The following is a 15581-nucleotide window of genomic DNA, read 5'->3' as shown; positions in this document are numbered from 1 at the left end:
GTTAGAGTTTCGGTAATGCTCACAGTGTTGGAGTCACGTACGCTACACACAGTACACTGAATATTACTGAATGAAATGTATAGAGCACTGTGACCAAAGAAAAATCACAATTATTGCCAAAAATTACAGTACTGTGCAAAAGTCAGAGAGCAAATATTGCCATTGAGTATAAATATTAGTTTTCCGTTGATATTCCTGAGCAGATTAAATATAAGATAATGTATTTCCATAAGAAAAATCAAAGGACAATAAATAAACAAACTTCTAAGAGCTATGAGAAAAACCTACATTGTGCTGATGCTGTACACATTTGCACCAATGATATTCAATGCATCGCCTTCTTCAGTGTATGAGACCTCACACAGAAACACTCGGTTGTTTAGCACATCTAAAGTTCATGAGATTGAACCCGCAATGTTATGATTATATCTTTTGTCAGTTCTAAAATGCAGTGTACTCTGTCCGCTGAACCAGGCCTCCTTTCAGCCCTGCATGGCCAGAAACCTGCAGGGTTAGAGCCAAAAGCTCCACTGGTGGAATGTCTGTGGGGCAGACACAACACACCTCCACCTGCCTCCAGCACAGAAACAGCTCTTCTACAGCACATTTGGTTGAATATTTAACTGTAAACACTGTCTGCCTGCCATCACCTGCAAAGTATACCTCCTCCTTTCTCACCATCCCCCCATCTCTTAGTGCCACCCCTCAGCTTATATTTTTACTGGCTGAGAACACTTCTCGGTGCAAAGCATGCTGGGAAAATATTTTTTTCACTAACGTTGCTATTCTGAGTATAATGACTGGCATCTGGCCATTCCTAACCCTGGCACTGGGTAATAGAGTCCATGGCCAGACCCTGGGACGTGCTCCAAAATACCTGGCAGGGGCTTTTTGGGGCTCCGTTTTCCACAGATTCGGGGTGTGCTCTGCTTTGCACCACATACAGTACAGAGTGGAAGAGGGAATTATGGTAGCTTTTAATGTATATGTCTGATTAAACAAGTCAAAAAATGACACTCGTATTGTAATTGTAACTTCAGCCCCCTACTTAAAGGGGAATTCCACAGATTTTTTTTTTTGCGTCTGCATAATTAAAATCATTACGATGTAAAAAGTAATTGATAGTGATGTGAAATGCTTTGTTCTTTAATGTGTTGGTGAAAGGAACCAGACGTCTAAAGAGCTGAATGCCTTTAAAAGATGTCATTGCACTACAGTTCCTAAACTGCTTCCCAAATTTGGGAACTGTACAGATCAATTGCTGTAATTTCTGATACAGGGTTCAGCAGTTCCAGAGATCGGGGTCTGCTTTGTCATATTTTTTGTTTCATGTGCCAAATGCTTCCAATGGCTGGCTGATCTGGACTGAAGGCAGGTCAGTATATCACTTGTACTTTTTTACTGCAGAGCCATTGTAGTTGTAGTAAGGGCAGTATGTTGTTTGGGATTGTCTTGCTGAAATGATCAAGGTCTTCCCTGTACAAGACGTCAGATTTCCAGGTTTCTGCTGATGCAGAAATAAAAGAGTACTTGTTTGAAGTTTGAAGTTTCCCATGTCTTTTTCTTCTTCTATACCAACATCCCTAAATATCATTCCAAAACTGGCATATATCTTAAGCATTGTTGGAGCCTTTATAGATCTTCATAGATAGGGTGTAACTCATCCATGCCATGCTGCACAAAGGCCCCCATACTATCACGGATACTGGCTTTTAGTCTGTGCGCTGACACAAGCCAAATGTTTCTTATACTGTTTAGCCCAGAGTACCTGATGTACATGATTTCCTGAAAAAGTTTCAAATTTTGATTTGTCCAACCACAGGAGACTTTCCACTTTGCCTCCAACTTAAATGAGCCCAGGCCCAGAGAAGGTGGCAGCGTTTCTGGATCCTGTTCATATATGGTTTTTCCTTTGCATGGTAGAGTTTTTACTTGCTTTTCTGAATGCAGCGACAAACATATAATGTGTTCACATATAATGGCTTTCAGAAGTGTTTCTAAGCCCATGCAATGACTTCCAATACTGAATCAGTCTGTTTTTAATGTAGCGCTGCCTTAGGGCCTCAAAATAGCAGCCAGTCAATGTTGTTTTTTGGCCTTATCCAGATTTCTGTGGATTCTCTGGATGAATCGTTTAATGATATTATGTACTATAGATCATTATTTCCCCAAGTTCTCAGTTTTTGCTTTTTTTGTTTGTTTGTTTCTTTTGTTCTAAATTCCCAGCCTCTCTGGAATGCTCTTTTTTTTATATCCCATCATGTTACTGACCGTTACCTTTTTTTTTTTTAACCACTACACAACTTTATTAGTAATTTTTGTCCCTAACTCAACCTTTTCAGAATGTGTTGCTGTCATCAAATTCACAATGGGCATATATTCAAAACCCCATAAACTTTTTCAGCTACAACATTTGATATTAAAAATGTTTTGCACATCATTGCATGACACCTGTTTTTTTGTTGTTTTTCATATCATAATGAACTGAATGATTTCAGTTACAACCTAGTGATTGAACGGAGCAGAAATTTTGCAAGAATCTTGGAATTCCCCTTTAATTTCCCAATCTAAATGGCATGTGTTAACTCATTTAATCAGAAAAGCATTTTTAATCATAAATGCATTTGTTTCCCTTTGAATAATTGAGAACAGTAAGCTTGTGACTACGACTGTTTTCATCATGGTCCCTAATCACTATTCCCTATAGTGGAGGCTGTACTTTAGCCTGGCCAGCTCTCACTGTGAGTTGTTTATATGCCTCAAAACTGTGCTACATCACAGCAACCAAGAGGGAGGTTAAAATAAAACAGGTAGGAATCTCTATGTAATCAAATTCAGAAGTAATTTCCACAGCGCAAAATGAGTCTTCGGGGTGTTTATTTATTTATATAAAAAATTTTTTTGGCCTATGAATATTTTCAGATGTAGTTGCTATGGTAACCAAAGCACTATTTTGGTGCTATGCAAAAAAAAAACCTGTTACATGTTTCAGTGAATACTGCAGTTTTATGTCTTTGGCATGTTATCTTAAAAAAGGCTTTTATTTTTCACACTGCAGTGTTTTGTGGAGCCGACCAGCTTGAGGAAGAAATCAGCCAGTCATAAAGGGAAAAACTCGATTTCCACCCTGAGGCTGATTTTTTTTGCCTGGCAGATATACCTAACGCATGCACACCTCCAACCCCCTCCCAAAATCTAGCCCAAAACCTCAAGTCAAAGTGGGTCCTTGAGGGATTTAATCAATCACCTAGTCAGAGAAAACTGCTTTGGACTCCCTCTATTATACATTACGGCCTCTGTACCTTCGTTGATTGCTTCAGTGTGTGAATACTTGAAGCAGGCTAAAGATGGTCTGAGTTACTTTGATTTTATCCTGTTGAAGAAAACATGTTATCAAAACAAATCCTTGGACATTGTTTTGAGATTTTAATGTTCTCTGTGGTGTTGCTGTGTGTACTATAGAATTTTTGAATACACACCTCATTACAGTGTCTATGTGTGAATTCAATTGCTTATTCATATTACAGTATCGAAAAGAAAAAAATAATAATGACAGGCCTAAAGCCACAACTGGATGCCTGTCCTTCAATCCCTTACATGGCACAGCATTAAAAACCTGCCCTTGTGATGGATGTTGACCCATGAACACCGGAATACTGTGACAAATTCTGTTCAATAAACACGTTGATGCATCCACAAACGCTAAAAGTTAAAACCATACTATGCATAGCAGACGTCATATGTCAGCAATGTCCAGAAATGTGTGTAAATTCTCTGAGCTCATGAGAAATGGACTTAGGCAGAGTGGAAATGTGTAGTGATGCCGGACAAGTCAATCTTCCAGATTGTTTATAGAAGTAATGGGGAAAAAAGGAAAAAGAAAGAAAAGGAGCATCCAGATTGTTACCAGCATAAAGTTCAAAAGGCAGGATCTATCAAGAATGCTAGTGCCGGATACATGGGTAAGACACCAGGTGGGTAATCCAGGTCCAAAAAGTAAAAACCCTCCCCAGGATTTTGTTCCAACTGCCTGAACACCTTTGCTACTGGTTTGAGCAAATTAGAGAAGTCAAGCAGTTGGAAGAAAATCCTGGGAAGGGTTTTTAGTTTTTGGACCTGGATTACCCACCCCTAGACACCATTACCGCTAAAATACATGTATACATTTTGAAGCAATAGCAACTCCAAGCCACATTCTGCTTGTGTTAGAACAGCATAGGAGTGTAATCAGAAAGCATGGGTGCTAGACTAGCTTGCCTGTAGTCCAGACCTGTCTCTTCTTATGAGATATTTGATGAAAAATCCCTTCAAAACGGGATCAATTGGTGTCTTCACTCCCAAAGAGGTATTAGGTTTTGTTAAATTGTACTGGAACTGGAATTACCTGCACTGTTACTTCCTTAGACAGCACTAAATGTGTGTATAATACACCCTGTTCACATTATTTCAAGTCCCTCGAATAAAACAACCTTAACTGACATAAAGAAATATAGACGGCAGTAAGTAATGTTGAGAGCATCTCAGTTCTTGATGGACGATGTCTGTTACATGCTTACGTTCCAATTCAAGGCCGGGAGCCCACAGTAAAACACAAGTAGGTGCCCAATCTTATTTAGCACAACAGACAGGTGGTCTACAGTACGCAGTCAACTTACCACGCTGAACCGTTTTCTAAACCTTCTCAAACGATTCGACAACAAAACGGTTCCCGTCTAGAACTTGTGCAAATACTTTGCTCTTTATTTATTGTGAGAAAGCGCTCGACCTAAGCAAAGTTAATAAGAATTGATCCACTTCTCGATGTGGCGCAATCCAATTGTCATTTGAACTAGCCCCATTTCAAATTAGGACAATGGTTAATTAGGTGCCAGTGAAGAATCTATACCACGTCTGAATGATAATGATTGAATCTCATGCTGAGTGAGGGCTGAAGGCAGGAACAGGCTAATAACTATTCCTCGCCCATTTCCATGACCGTTCACACAAGTCGCTTTCAAACAGAACCAAGCAAACGTGTGAATAACGTTAACCCGTCCAAAGAGTGGAGGAGGACAGAACCTCTCTTGGAGAGAGCTGGCGAGAAGGCGTCACCTCTCTGAACCCTGAGACTCTGAGTGTTTCTCTAGACACTGACTATGGCTATAGTCTCGGACTAGATATGGACCCAGACAGAGAACCTCTATTAAAAACAATTCTGAGGTTCTGGAATCAGAGGGCTTTATGTGCTGTGAAGGTAAAGGCTTTGCAGGGTTCACACAGTGGCTATATCGACAGACAATAGCCAGGTAACTACACCTATAAGTGCTCTTTCACATGCAAATAACGGACAAGGTATTCTTTTGTTCCTGGAGGAAGGCAGGTAATTCACCACCAATTCAATCATTCACCACTTTTATTTATTTATTTATTTACATTTTACTGTTTTTTATCTCGCCGTTGTCTTTCTAGAAAAGGCTCTGACGTTCTTCTACCATCCCACCTCTATCATCTTCGACCTGCTCGGCGCTCGTTAGCCTTTTCTGTGGAGTGGACTACACTTCCCACAATCCTCGTCGCTGCTTTACCTTTGCCGAGCATCGTTTTCCTCAGCCAATGGGAGCGCGTCCTGTGGGAGTCTGGCATGTTGGTCGTTCGACTCCCAGGAGAAGAAGTGGAAAGAAGTTTGGAGCAGAAGGAGAAGGAGTGGAGATGTTTCACGCGAGGATGGAGGGCTCGGAACCGCTGGACTAACACACGCGCGCTTGTTTAAACGGCTGAGACGCGTCGGTTCGGAACCGCGAGCGGAGTTTTTTCCTCGCCGCGCGTCTGGAGTTTGGACTTTTCCCTCGGTCTCGCTCGGAGGACGGACGGCTGTTTTCGGGGAGCTCGACCGTTTCCACGGTGCCAAAATGTCCGCGGCGGCGCAGCTCCGCGCTCTGCTCCTGCTGTTCCTCTCCGGCGTGGCGCTCGTTTGCGGAGATCCCGAGAGTTCGGCTCCGTGTCCTGCTCCATGCGCATGTGTGGGAACTTTACTGGACTGTGGCCGCAGGCTCGCGAAAGGAGCGGCACCGCCGAGGCTCCCCGCTTGGGTCACGCAGCTGTAAGTTCATGGCTGAGATTTCCTCTCCGTTAAATGTGGGTTTGTAACGATCAAAGGCGAGATGGAAGGACTGCGCAGAGACCCTGACGCTGGCGCGGGGTCTGCGGAGGCCTTGTTGCGAAGTTACGAGTGAAGCGAAACGCCCCGCTGGTCAGTTTGTAACATTGTAGCGTTCAGTCGCCTCTGATCGTAACTCGCTGCTTCTCTCGACCTGTAACCCGCAGCCGCTCGGCCACGCGCTTCCACCACCCGCAGATGCCACAGTTAACAAGAAATAGTGGTGAAAGAGGCTGAATGGCCAGTCCAGGGTGTTTCGTGTGATTTCTCGTGTGCCCAGGGGCCTCGTTTCTAACTGCCCCCTCGCCTCTCAGGAACGCTGCCTCATTTTTGATCAGATCTGTGTCAACACACATCACAGCAGGTCACAAAGTGGCTTTGAAAAAGCAAGTCTGATGTGGTCATTAGGCCTCATGCTGGATCTGACCACAAAGCTCATCTGGTCTCGGGGCAGATGGTGTCCTCTCGCGTCCTGTGGATCTTTGGGCTACTTTGTTTTTCTCCAGGCTCTGCTTTAATTTCATATCCAGGAGCGTTTCAGCCCGAGAGCTGTTCTTTAGGGTTCTTTTGTACCTGAATTGGTCCTTTTGTGGCTCCTCCGAGGCTCCTCTGAAGGGGCCCTCACTCCATTGTATTAGTTTGGTTGCTGGTTGAAAGGACGTGGTGGTGGGATGAGCAGAATTAATAGTGAAAGGCACAGGTTTGCTGGCTGGGTTGTCCGGTTATTTGGTATTTTAAAAAAAGTTCCACACTCTGGTTGTGGGCAGTTTTCTGTAGCTTCATGTCTATGAACTCTCCCAGCCACAAAATAATTAAATATTTCATTAGAAATGGGGCTTTGTGCTTTTATCTGAGAGGTTTGTTAATAAAAAAATGCTTAAAGTGTAGAAAGTTGAAGTTTCTTAAAGTTTGTTTTTTTCCTTTTCTTAAAGCTTAAAGTTTCTCTCTCTCTGTTCCAAGCAGTTGTCGTTATGTTTATATGGCACAGTTCTGAGTGCTCCTTTGGGGTTGGGCATGGCCCTTTTAGCGAGTTATAAGATATAATCATTATTATTATATAATCATTGTTTATTTGTTGCAGCAGTTTGCTTAAGTTCCAGAGGTTTGAAACGGCTGCCGTTGATTTCTGACACTGCTGCTTTGCCGAGTGTCTCCGGTGTTTTTGGCTTGACAGACTTACTACTGTGGAAAGAGAAAATCTCGGTTTGGGTCTGAAATGCTGGACCTGCCCTTTAAGGCAGTTTGTGAGTATTTCCTTTGCTCAACAGCTCGGCATGGCTGTAAAAAAAAAAAAAAAAAAAAAAAAAAAAAAAGAGGTCTGGAAAGTTTATAATGCCAGAAACAGGCCCCTCCTTCCACTCGGCCGCCAAAAACAAGTCATAGCTGAGGGGGAATGAATTCTTTGTGCCGCACCATGCTAATTTATGAGTGGCTCTCCGGCACATCTTAAAGCCTTCAACTGGCCTGGCCTTTGTTTTCCCGGGGCCCATTATTTCTGCTGAATTAGCAGCTAAACTGAACCAGCAATGGAAGCCATTAAGGAGCCACTCTGTGTGGATCTGATTGTGTAACTCTTGCAGAGAGGAGGGAGGGAGGGAGAAAAAGAAGGAGAAAAGGGGAGAAAAAAACAAGGCCTCAACCCCAGTTTTCCCTGCCAGGGTGGTAAATGGAGGGGAAGCAAAGGTTTGCTTAATTCAGAAAGTATCACAACTGAAACTTCCTCAGCAGTAGAGAGACGTAAAGCTGGTACAGTGTGTATCAAAGTACTTTGAGTTGCTGTTCTTGTTTGTTTGAAAACGTCAGATGTGATAAACCGATGATCTTTTTAGTGGAGCTGCCTCTGCTTTTTAAAAACGCAGAAGCTTGTGTGGAGATGATGAGCTTTGATGCTCACCAGGACGCTGTGTTTTGGCTTCCCCACCAGCTATTTCACTGAGCTGTACAGATTTTATTTGTAGGGCACAGCGATTGGCACATTTCTGTGTCACACGCTGCTCCTGTGGCATTCTTGTAGGCCTTTTATATAATGATTATAATGATGTAGCGTTTAAAGACTAGGGCAGAATGTGTTGACTCAAGTATTAGTGCTCGTCAAGGCTGTAGAAGTAGATAATCAGCGCTTGGTCCACAGTGACATGCTCTCCCCTCTGATTACTCTGCAGACCCAAGTGTCCTATAAACTAACATGTAAGCTTGGGCATATCTTATCATAACAAAGAGGCCCGGTATGTAGGTTTCTCTCTTTCTTTTGGCACCAGTGGCCACGCGCTGCACTGCAGCGTCTAACAGCCCAGTCAGACTCTTACATGCAGTGGAATTCTTATCTGATCCACTTACGATATGGATTTCCAGAGGAAGCGTGAGTGTGATAAACGCACTGCTTTATCTGCCTCTCTCTGCACACCTCCTGACCCCTTAGGAGGCCTTTATTTTAGAGAGACTGTAAAATGTTCCCTTATTCACATGTTAGCTTATTGGCTAATGTAGCTGTAGATGTCTAGGAGGTCTTTTATTTTTTCAATTTTGTGAAAAGAAACAAAAGGTAGACTAATTAATTTAAATAGCTTGATGCACTGTGTTGTAGCGTAAGTGAGAGAAAACTGGGTAATGGTTCAAAAATATTTGCTGACCAGATCCTGTTTATTTTCTCCCAGTGAAATCTCAGTGCAGCCGTTTTTTAAGAGCCAACAAAGAAAGTTGTGCACCAAAAAAGAGAGATTTGCCTATGGAAATGAAATCTGCCCTCGTTGTGAATAGATTGAGTTGTTGCTTTTCCCCCCCTGGTTCGTGCTTGCACTGATGAAGTCCAGATGAGGGGGGGAGGGTCCAGCTGAGGAGTCTGGCACCACGGTGTTGATGGAGCGCAGCGTCAGGAACACAGATTTTACTGAGTGCAGATTCCTGCTGCCTCGCTCTGCCAGGTCTCCTCGGGGCCTTGCTACAAAGAAAAACGAGAAAGGAAGACCACCACACCAGTCTCACTCTTCCACCCGGTCATGTCAGCTGTTGGTCTGCTTTAGACCGAGTTTTCAGCAGAGGAACTGACACTTTTGTGAGAAGTTGTTTGAGTTAAAACGAGTGGAACCATCAGAACGTCTTTTTTTTCAAACTCTCCATGATTTAACCGTCTGACGTCTTGGTTCAGTTTTACAAACACATTACAACAGTTATGATAGTGAGATTTTAGTTTGAGTAAATTTGGGGTGTCTGTTTCGTCTCCTTGCGTTTTCTGATGGTGTTGAATGAATATACACTCACTGGCCACTTTATTAGGTACATGCTAGTAAAAGGCTGGACCCCCTTAATTCTTAATTCTTCGTGGCAGACTTTCAACAAGGTGTTGGAAACGTTCCTCAGAGATTCTGGTTGGTTATTTGAGTTCCTGCTGCCTTTCTATCATCTGGAACCAGTCTGCCCATTCTCCTCTGACCTCTCACATCAACAAGGCATTTTCGTCCACACAACTGACCGCTCACTGGATATTCCCTCTTTTTCTGACCGTTCTCTGTGAACCCTAGAGATGGTTGTGTGTGAAAATCCCAGCAGATCAGCAGTTTCTGAAATACTCAGACCAGCCCGTCTGGCACCAACAACCACGCCACGTTCAAAGCCCCTTAAATCCCCTTTCTTCCCCGTTCTGATGCTCGGTCTGCACTTCAGCAAGTCGTCTTGACCACCTCTACAGGCCTGAATGCAGTGAGCTGCGGCCGTGTGATTGGCTGATTGGCTATTTGTGTTAACAAGCAATTGTACCTAATAAAGTGGCCGGTGAGTGTATAAGGATTAACTGTAAGTGAAGATCTATGAAATGGCAGAGCCAGAGTGAGGAAAGACCCCATACTGGTAGCCAGAGGGTCTAGGTTCTAGGTCCTGTGAAGAACATCAGGAAACTTGAGCACTATCCTGGAAAACTACAGTTAGAGTACAAGGCCAGAACCTGACTCTGCTCCAGGGACAAGAAATAAAGTTTGGGACAGCTGTGTTTTTTTTTTTGGTCTTTTCAGATGACATTGTGGAATTACACGAGGGATACGTTTGCTGGGGGAAAATGACTGTAGGAATAGTTGCTGGATTAGCCACATCGGACCACACGTTTGACAGCCTGCTAGGTAGACGTGTGGAGTTTATTGGAGTAATCATAAAGCCGGCAACATTAAGAAAAGAGCAAATGCTTATAAACCGTGTTTTAGCCGAGTCAGTGATGCCTAATGTTAATATTTTTGTTTGGCTTGTCTTTTATTTGGACAAAAAAGAGGGATTGTTTACTTATTTGTCTGTGCATTTCTACTGTTTACGCATTATATTGCTACGTGCAGCAAGTGTGATATGCCTTGCAGTGTGTCGATGAGCCTTTGATGTGTCAAGTAAATATTCATTTGTGTTATTTTGACTATTTTGACACATTTTTATGCTCTTTTGCATCTTGCATCTTTCTCCATGATCAGTCCTGGAAAAGCCGTTGTAGCTGTAATGATTAACACGCTGTTTACTGTTCAGTCCGATTTCTCTCTGTGATTCCACTAATGGCAAAAAAAGATGATAATCATTTGTGCATGCAGTTGATGTTCTGTCTCCAGCGCTCACGGTATTGTAAGTTTAGCTGGTAATTATGAGAATTTTTGTTTAACCCATTTAAGATGATTTGTGTGGAAGTGTGTGGATATAAATGAGTTGACGTAAAAGCTCTTTATCTAATTGCTTTTAGAGCTAGAAAAATGTCCCATGTTTTTAAAGCTCCTAATGGATGTTTTATATGGTTTTAAAGCTGGACGCTGCATTGGCCTTTTACAGTAATGCTAACGGAGCTGTTTTGGTGCCGGCTTAGTTAGACAACGTTTGCGTAGCAGCGCAGAGACGCTCTCAGGCTGATCTGTGTAGTTTGTGCTGAAAGGCACCACGTTGTAACTTTGCCTGCCTGTGACAAATGTCTGTCTTCACAGGGACCTGAGTCATAACAAATTACGAGCTCTTCCTGGAGGTCTGTTTGCCGGTCTGCAACACCTGAGTGAAATGTAAGTTTGCTTTGTATCTAAAACGAGGGCCCTGTGTTCTCCTCTAGCGTACCACATGCAACAAGTGACCGTTTCATTCTTGCCTTGCAGAAAGCTGAACAACAACGAGTTTGAGACGATACCAGATTTTGGCTCGTGTTCTGGGAACATCAGCGCTCTGATTCTGTGAGTATGCGTGTAGAGATTCCTCACAGCCCCCCAGAGTCATTACTATTATTTTGGGAGCTTTTTTCGCCCACCCATTTCCACTCCTCTGATTAGTGCACCGCTGTCTTTAGAAGGTGAGTGATTAGTCAGGTTAAGCCTCTTTTTCAGTCTCTATTGAAGACTGTATTTGTCTCCTCCTCATGCCTCCTGCTGTTGCGCCTCCCTTCCAACGTTCAGCTATCTGGGACCTTCACGTTGCCACATTTGACCTTCTTGGTTCTCGTAGTCATAAATATTGTGTATTTATTTTGTATTTTAGGTTTGTTAACAAGGTGTCGTTCAGGCTTTGCTCTAGTTTTCTGTACCGTGATGTGAAAGTTTATGAACCATATAAAGTCCTTTTTTATTTCATCCCTTTCATGCCGTATGTGTGATAAATACTAGCCTTTAAATATGCTTAAAATGACATCAGATCACTTGTGCGGTACAGTCTATAATAGAGTGTATATCAAACAGTGATGTCAAAACTGTGCACGTGTTTTGGTAGAAGTAAATGTGTCATCTGGACACCGCTTAAAAATAGTTTGGCGAAAACTGACCGTTTTTCCTCTCTCAGGTGTGGACAGTTGGCCAAAGCATCTTGTCTGGATTTTGTTTCTTTAGTTTGGCACTGGAGCTGCAAGGCTACTGTACCATATAGTCACTCAAATCTTTTCAGTTAAGTAGTTCCCCAGAAGGTCTCTTGGTCCACCCAAAATCACGAGCAGATCTTTAAGGTCACACACACTAGTTGACCTACTGTTTACTGTAAAAATCAACAAAATGTCTGTGTAGCTGAATGTTGGGAGCAGCCGCTTTACACCGTAGATATGAAAATATGAATGATAGGAAATATTCAAGGTTTTTGTTGACAAATATCTTCAGTTAGTTGAAGATTATTAGTTATGTTTAAAAAAAAAACTGCATCTATGGTTAAAAGTGGCTGCATCTAGCGCTCAGCAGTGGTTAAGAGCAAGTCATGGTGTTAAGCCACGTCGAGAAATCTGTGCAGGTAGAGTGAAGACCTGGATGTGGTTTGAGAGATGGTTGGGGGACATATTTACAGAAAAGATTGTAATAGATTGTGGTTCTCGTGTTTGTTGGCAATGTTCTCGTCGTAGCTCTAGTGCCACGCTGCCCCAGGTGTAGTTATCTTGGCTGATCGTCTAACCTGTGGGGGGTGGGGGTGGAGTAAGTTTGAAATTTTTCCGAATATCGTTAATATAGGGCTGGAGTTCACGTTAATCTGCTGACAGATGGGTAAGATAGAAATTCACACTGACGTGAGAAATTTCCTGTGATCTGTGAAACTGATCGATGATTATTCTTTAGTATTATTAATTCAGTGTAAAATGTCACCGGCGCTGTTTCTGAGTTGTATTTCTTTGAATCTGGTGTGTGTGTGTGTGTGTGTGTGTGTGTGTGTGCGCGCATTTTCAAGCTTCATTAATTAGGCTAAAGTAATAAACGGCTCTGTTTGAGACACATTATATATGGTGGAGCGAAAGGCTAGACACCATATCTGTCCAGAGCCTGAGTCAACGTGTTGTAACACGAGATGGAACTCTTGAAGGCTGCTCAGGTGTGTAACCGCGTAGGTCTGTTTTTATACACACACACACACACACACACACACACACACACACACACACACAGAGGCATATCTGCTGCATGCAGGTGCAAATGAAGAAATAGTTGAGTTGGCGGTGGAAACTCTGCCTAGCTGGGTTGTTTTTTATGCTCGAGTCTTTTTCCAACACGTCTTTGCAAACTTTCCCGCTCATATATTCTGAAGCATAACACAAAGTTTCACAAACTTTGGATTAATCAAGCTTTTATTTAACCGTACGAAGAGTGAAAACGGTCCCCTACCTGTCTTTAAGGAAGATTTAAAATGATTAGTGTGGTCAGAGGTGATGTCCTAAGCTGAACTGACCGCATGTCTTTTTGTGCCTCGCAGGGAGAGATCTCTGACTTCAGTACTTTACCACACAGTCTTTTAAAATAAAGACTTTATGAGGCCCAATAGAGAATCCGAGAATCTATCAGTGATTTTTGTGCGTATGTGTATGTGTGTGGTATTTCCTATTGGAAGAAGAACAGAGCTTGGCAAAGCCATCTGATGACTCCTTCTTCTGCCGTGGCGCCTGTAATAAGAACCATGGCTGCTCTGAGCCAGAATAAAGGAGCATGCGCTCTTAACTGCGTCAAACAACACATTGAATGTAAATGGAGGCTAATGGTAATGTAGGTCTATTAACACCACTCATGTGCTGATCTAAACTTGAATAGCTCCGTTTTTCGTGACAGTGGTTGGATAGCCGTTTGGCCGCTCTTTAATTATTTAGTGATGGTAGCTAGATTAGATGAAAAATGATGTTGATAAATCTGCTGGGTGGATATTTTGCGCTGTAGACCTTTCAGGCTGAAAATGATCAGCACTTTAATCAATCAGATCGCTTTTGTGAGCATCGCTGAAAGAGAGGAAACCTGCACCAGAAGGATCTCACAGATACATGCAGAGCAAAGGTGCTGAAGATGCCTATAAATGGAAGGTAAATATCACTCAGTTAAGGCTGTTTATTATTCGGTTGTTAGGCTTTGAAATAGACTCAGTGTTTACTCAGTTATACACCTGCATTACTCCGGTTGTCACTAATTATGGTACCAGTCCCTGTTAAGAGCTACACGTTTTTAGGGAAATCGGTTTGAATCCAAATTCCAACAGTGGTGTTGAATTTTAGTTGAACGTGAATTTCAACTGCTAATATTTTGATGTAGTCCAAGGTTGTAATAATTAAGTTTAATTAGGATACGTTGATAGCCGAGCGTTTTTTCTGTGTGCAGACATCAACCGTCTGCAACAAATATCAGTGGAAAAATGATCGTCCCAAAAACACAAAATAAAAGATTAAATAAACGCTTTCCACCTTCAGAAAATAGCAGTCTTAGCCGCCCCTGGTGATCATCGCGAGTCGTGTTGATTTCTATACAGAAAGACATGCAAAGAAGTGCAGAATTAACTTCAAAACGGAGACGCCCACCCAAAGACGAGGAGAAAAAAGTGCATGGAAATTGCTCAATTAATTAAAATGATGATGAGTGAATTGCTCCCAGCTGCTGAGCCATTGGCGTTTGTTTTTTCTCTGAGCTTTGGGGTCAGGGAAGTCGATGAGAGCTGCCGCTGTGTCTGCCTTACTGTTTAAATAAGAGCTAAGTGGCATTCGATACTCCAGCATTTCTTTTTTCCCCCTCCTCCTCCCCTCATAGCCCTCTGAGAAAGGGGAGGGGAGAAAAAGAAAAACGAGTGCTGGATGTGTGCGCCGTAGAGAAATCGGATGGGGGGGTTTAGGAAGGCTCCGGCGTTGGAGCCGTCTCGTTAATTTCTTTGCAGAAGCAGATCTCGACTTCATTGGGAAAGTATGCTGAAATTGAATTGACTCGCAAGAAGCTGATGGTCTTCAGGGCCCTTGGTGAGCGTGTGTGGCATTGCGTGCTCTTCAGCTGATTTAAGAGCCAAGTTTTTGTTTACAAAATGAAGGTTATTTATTTATTTATTTATTTATGTATTTACAGTCATACACACGCTGTTCTTTCCCAAGTCAAATAGATTGTAGTTGTATGGATGGGCTGATGTTGCCTATTGCCCGGTGCCCCTGGCCACAGCACTTCCACACACTCACTCTTATAAAGATCCACCATTAATAACAAAATGACTACTTTTTCTTTTTTACCTTCCTCTCTGATCCAGAGCTTGTTTGGGCGAACACAGGACTAATTGCATGGCCATCTAATGTCAAGTGGCAGCTTCCTTTTAGATATCTAGAACATTTCTTAGTAGCCTAGGGCAGACAGTTGATTCATTTTTAATCTTGAAATTGCAATTTTAACGAGTGTCATTTTCAAATTGCCGTTTAAATGAAAGGGAATTCAACCTTGGAATAGTTAGACCTTTCAGACGCAACCAAACACCCACCTCATGTGCATGTGACACCACAGTTATGACCGACTGGCAGTCTGCTTCACCTGTTCACCCTGAAACTAGAACATTTTCCTCATAATCAGGGCCAAAACAACAGGCTTGGACCTAAATTTCTATAAAATAACCATCATTTAAATCACAGCTGCAATATTAATCAATAACACCAGAGTTGGATATTTGGTTTTAGATGTCTGAGATGTGCAAATATGGCCTTAATGCTGGTGGCAGTGCTGACAGTTAAAAAAGAATCAGATTATGATAACAA

General features: G+C 42.5%; 1 protein-coding gene across 1 annotated transcript in view; it reads left to right on the top strand.

Annotated features, from left to right (window-relative positions):
* Positions 1-5462: 5462 nt before the first annotated feature.
* lrig3 (leucine-rich repeats and immunoglobulin-like domains 3) overlaps positions 5463-15581 on the top strand; it is a 26735-nt gene continuing 16616 nt past the window's right edge. Inside the window, exons 1-3 of the mRNA XM_017722313.2 lie at positions 5463-6079; positions 11077-11148; positions 11239-11313. Of these exons, the coding sequence (XP_017577802.1) occupies positions 5889-6079; positions 11077-11148; positions 11239-11313 (338 nt within the window). The 5' untranslated portion in view covers positions 5463-5888. The remainder of the gene's footprint in view (positions 6080-11076; positions 11149-11238; positions 11314-15581) is intronic.

The sequence above is a fragment of the Pygocentrus nattereri genome, chromosome 11 (genome assembly GCF_015220715.1).
Source record: "Pygocentrus nattereri isolate fPygNat1 chromosome 11, fPygNat1.pri, whole genome shotgun sequence".
Lineage (NCBI taxonomy): Eukaryota > Metazoa > Chordata > Actinopteri > Characiformes > Serrasalmidae > Pygocentrus > Pygocentrus nattereri.
This window is presented reverse-complemented; position numbering and strand designations above follow the sequence as displayed.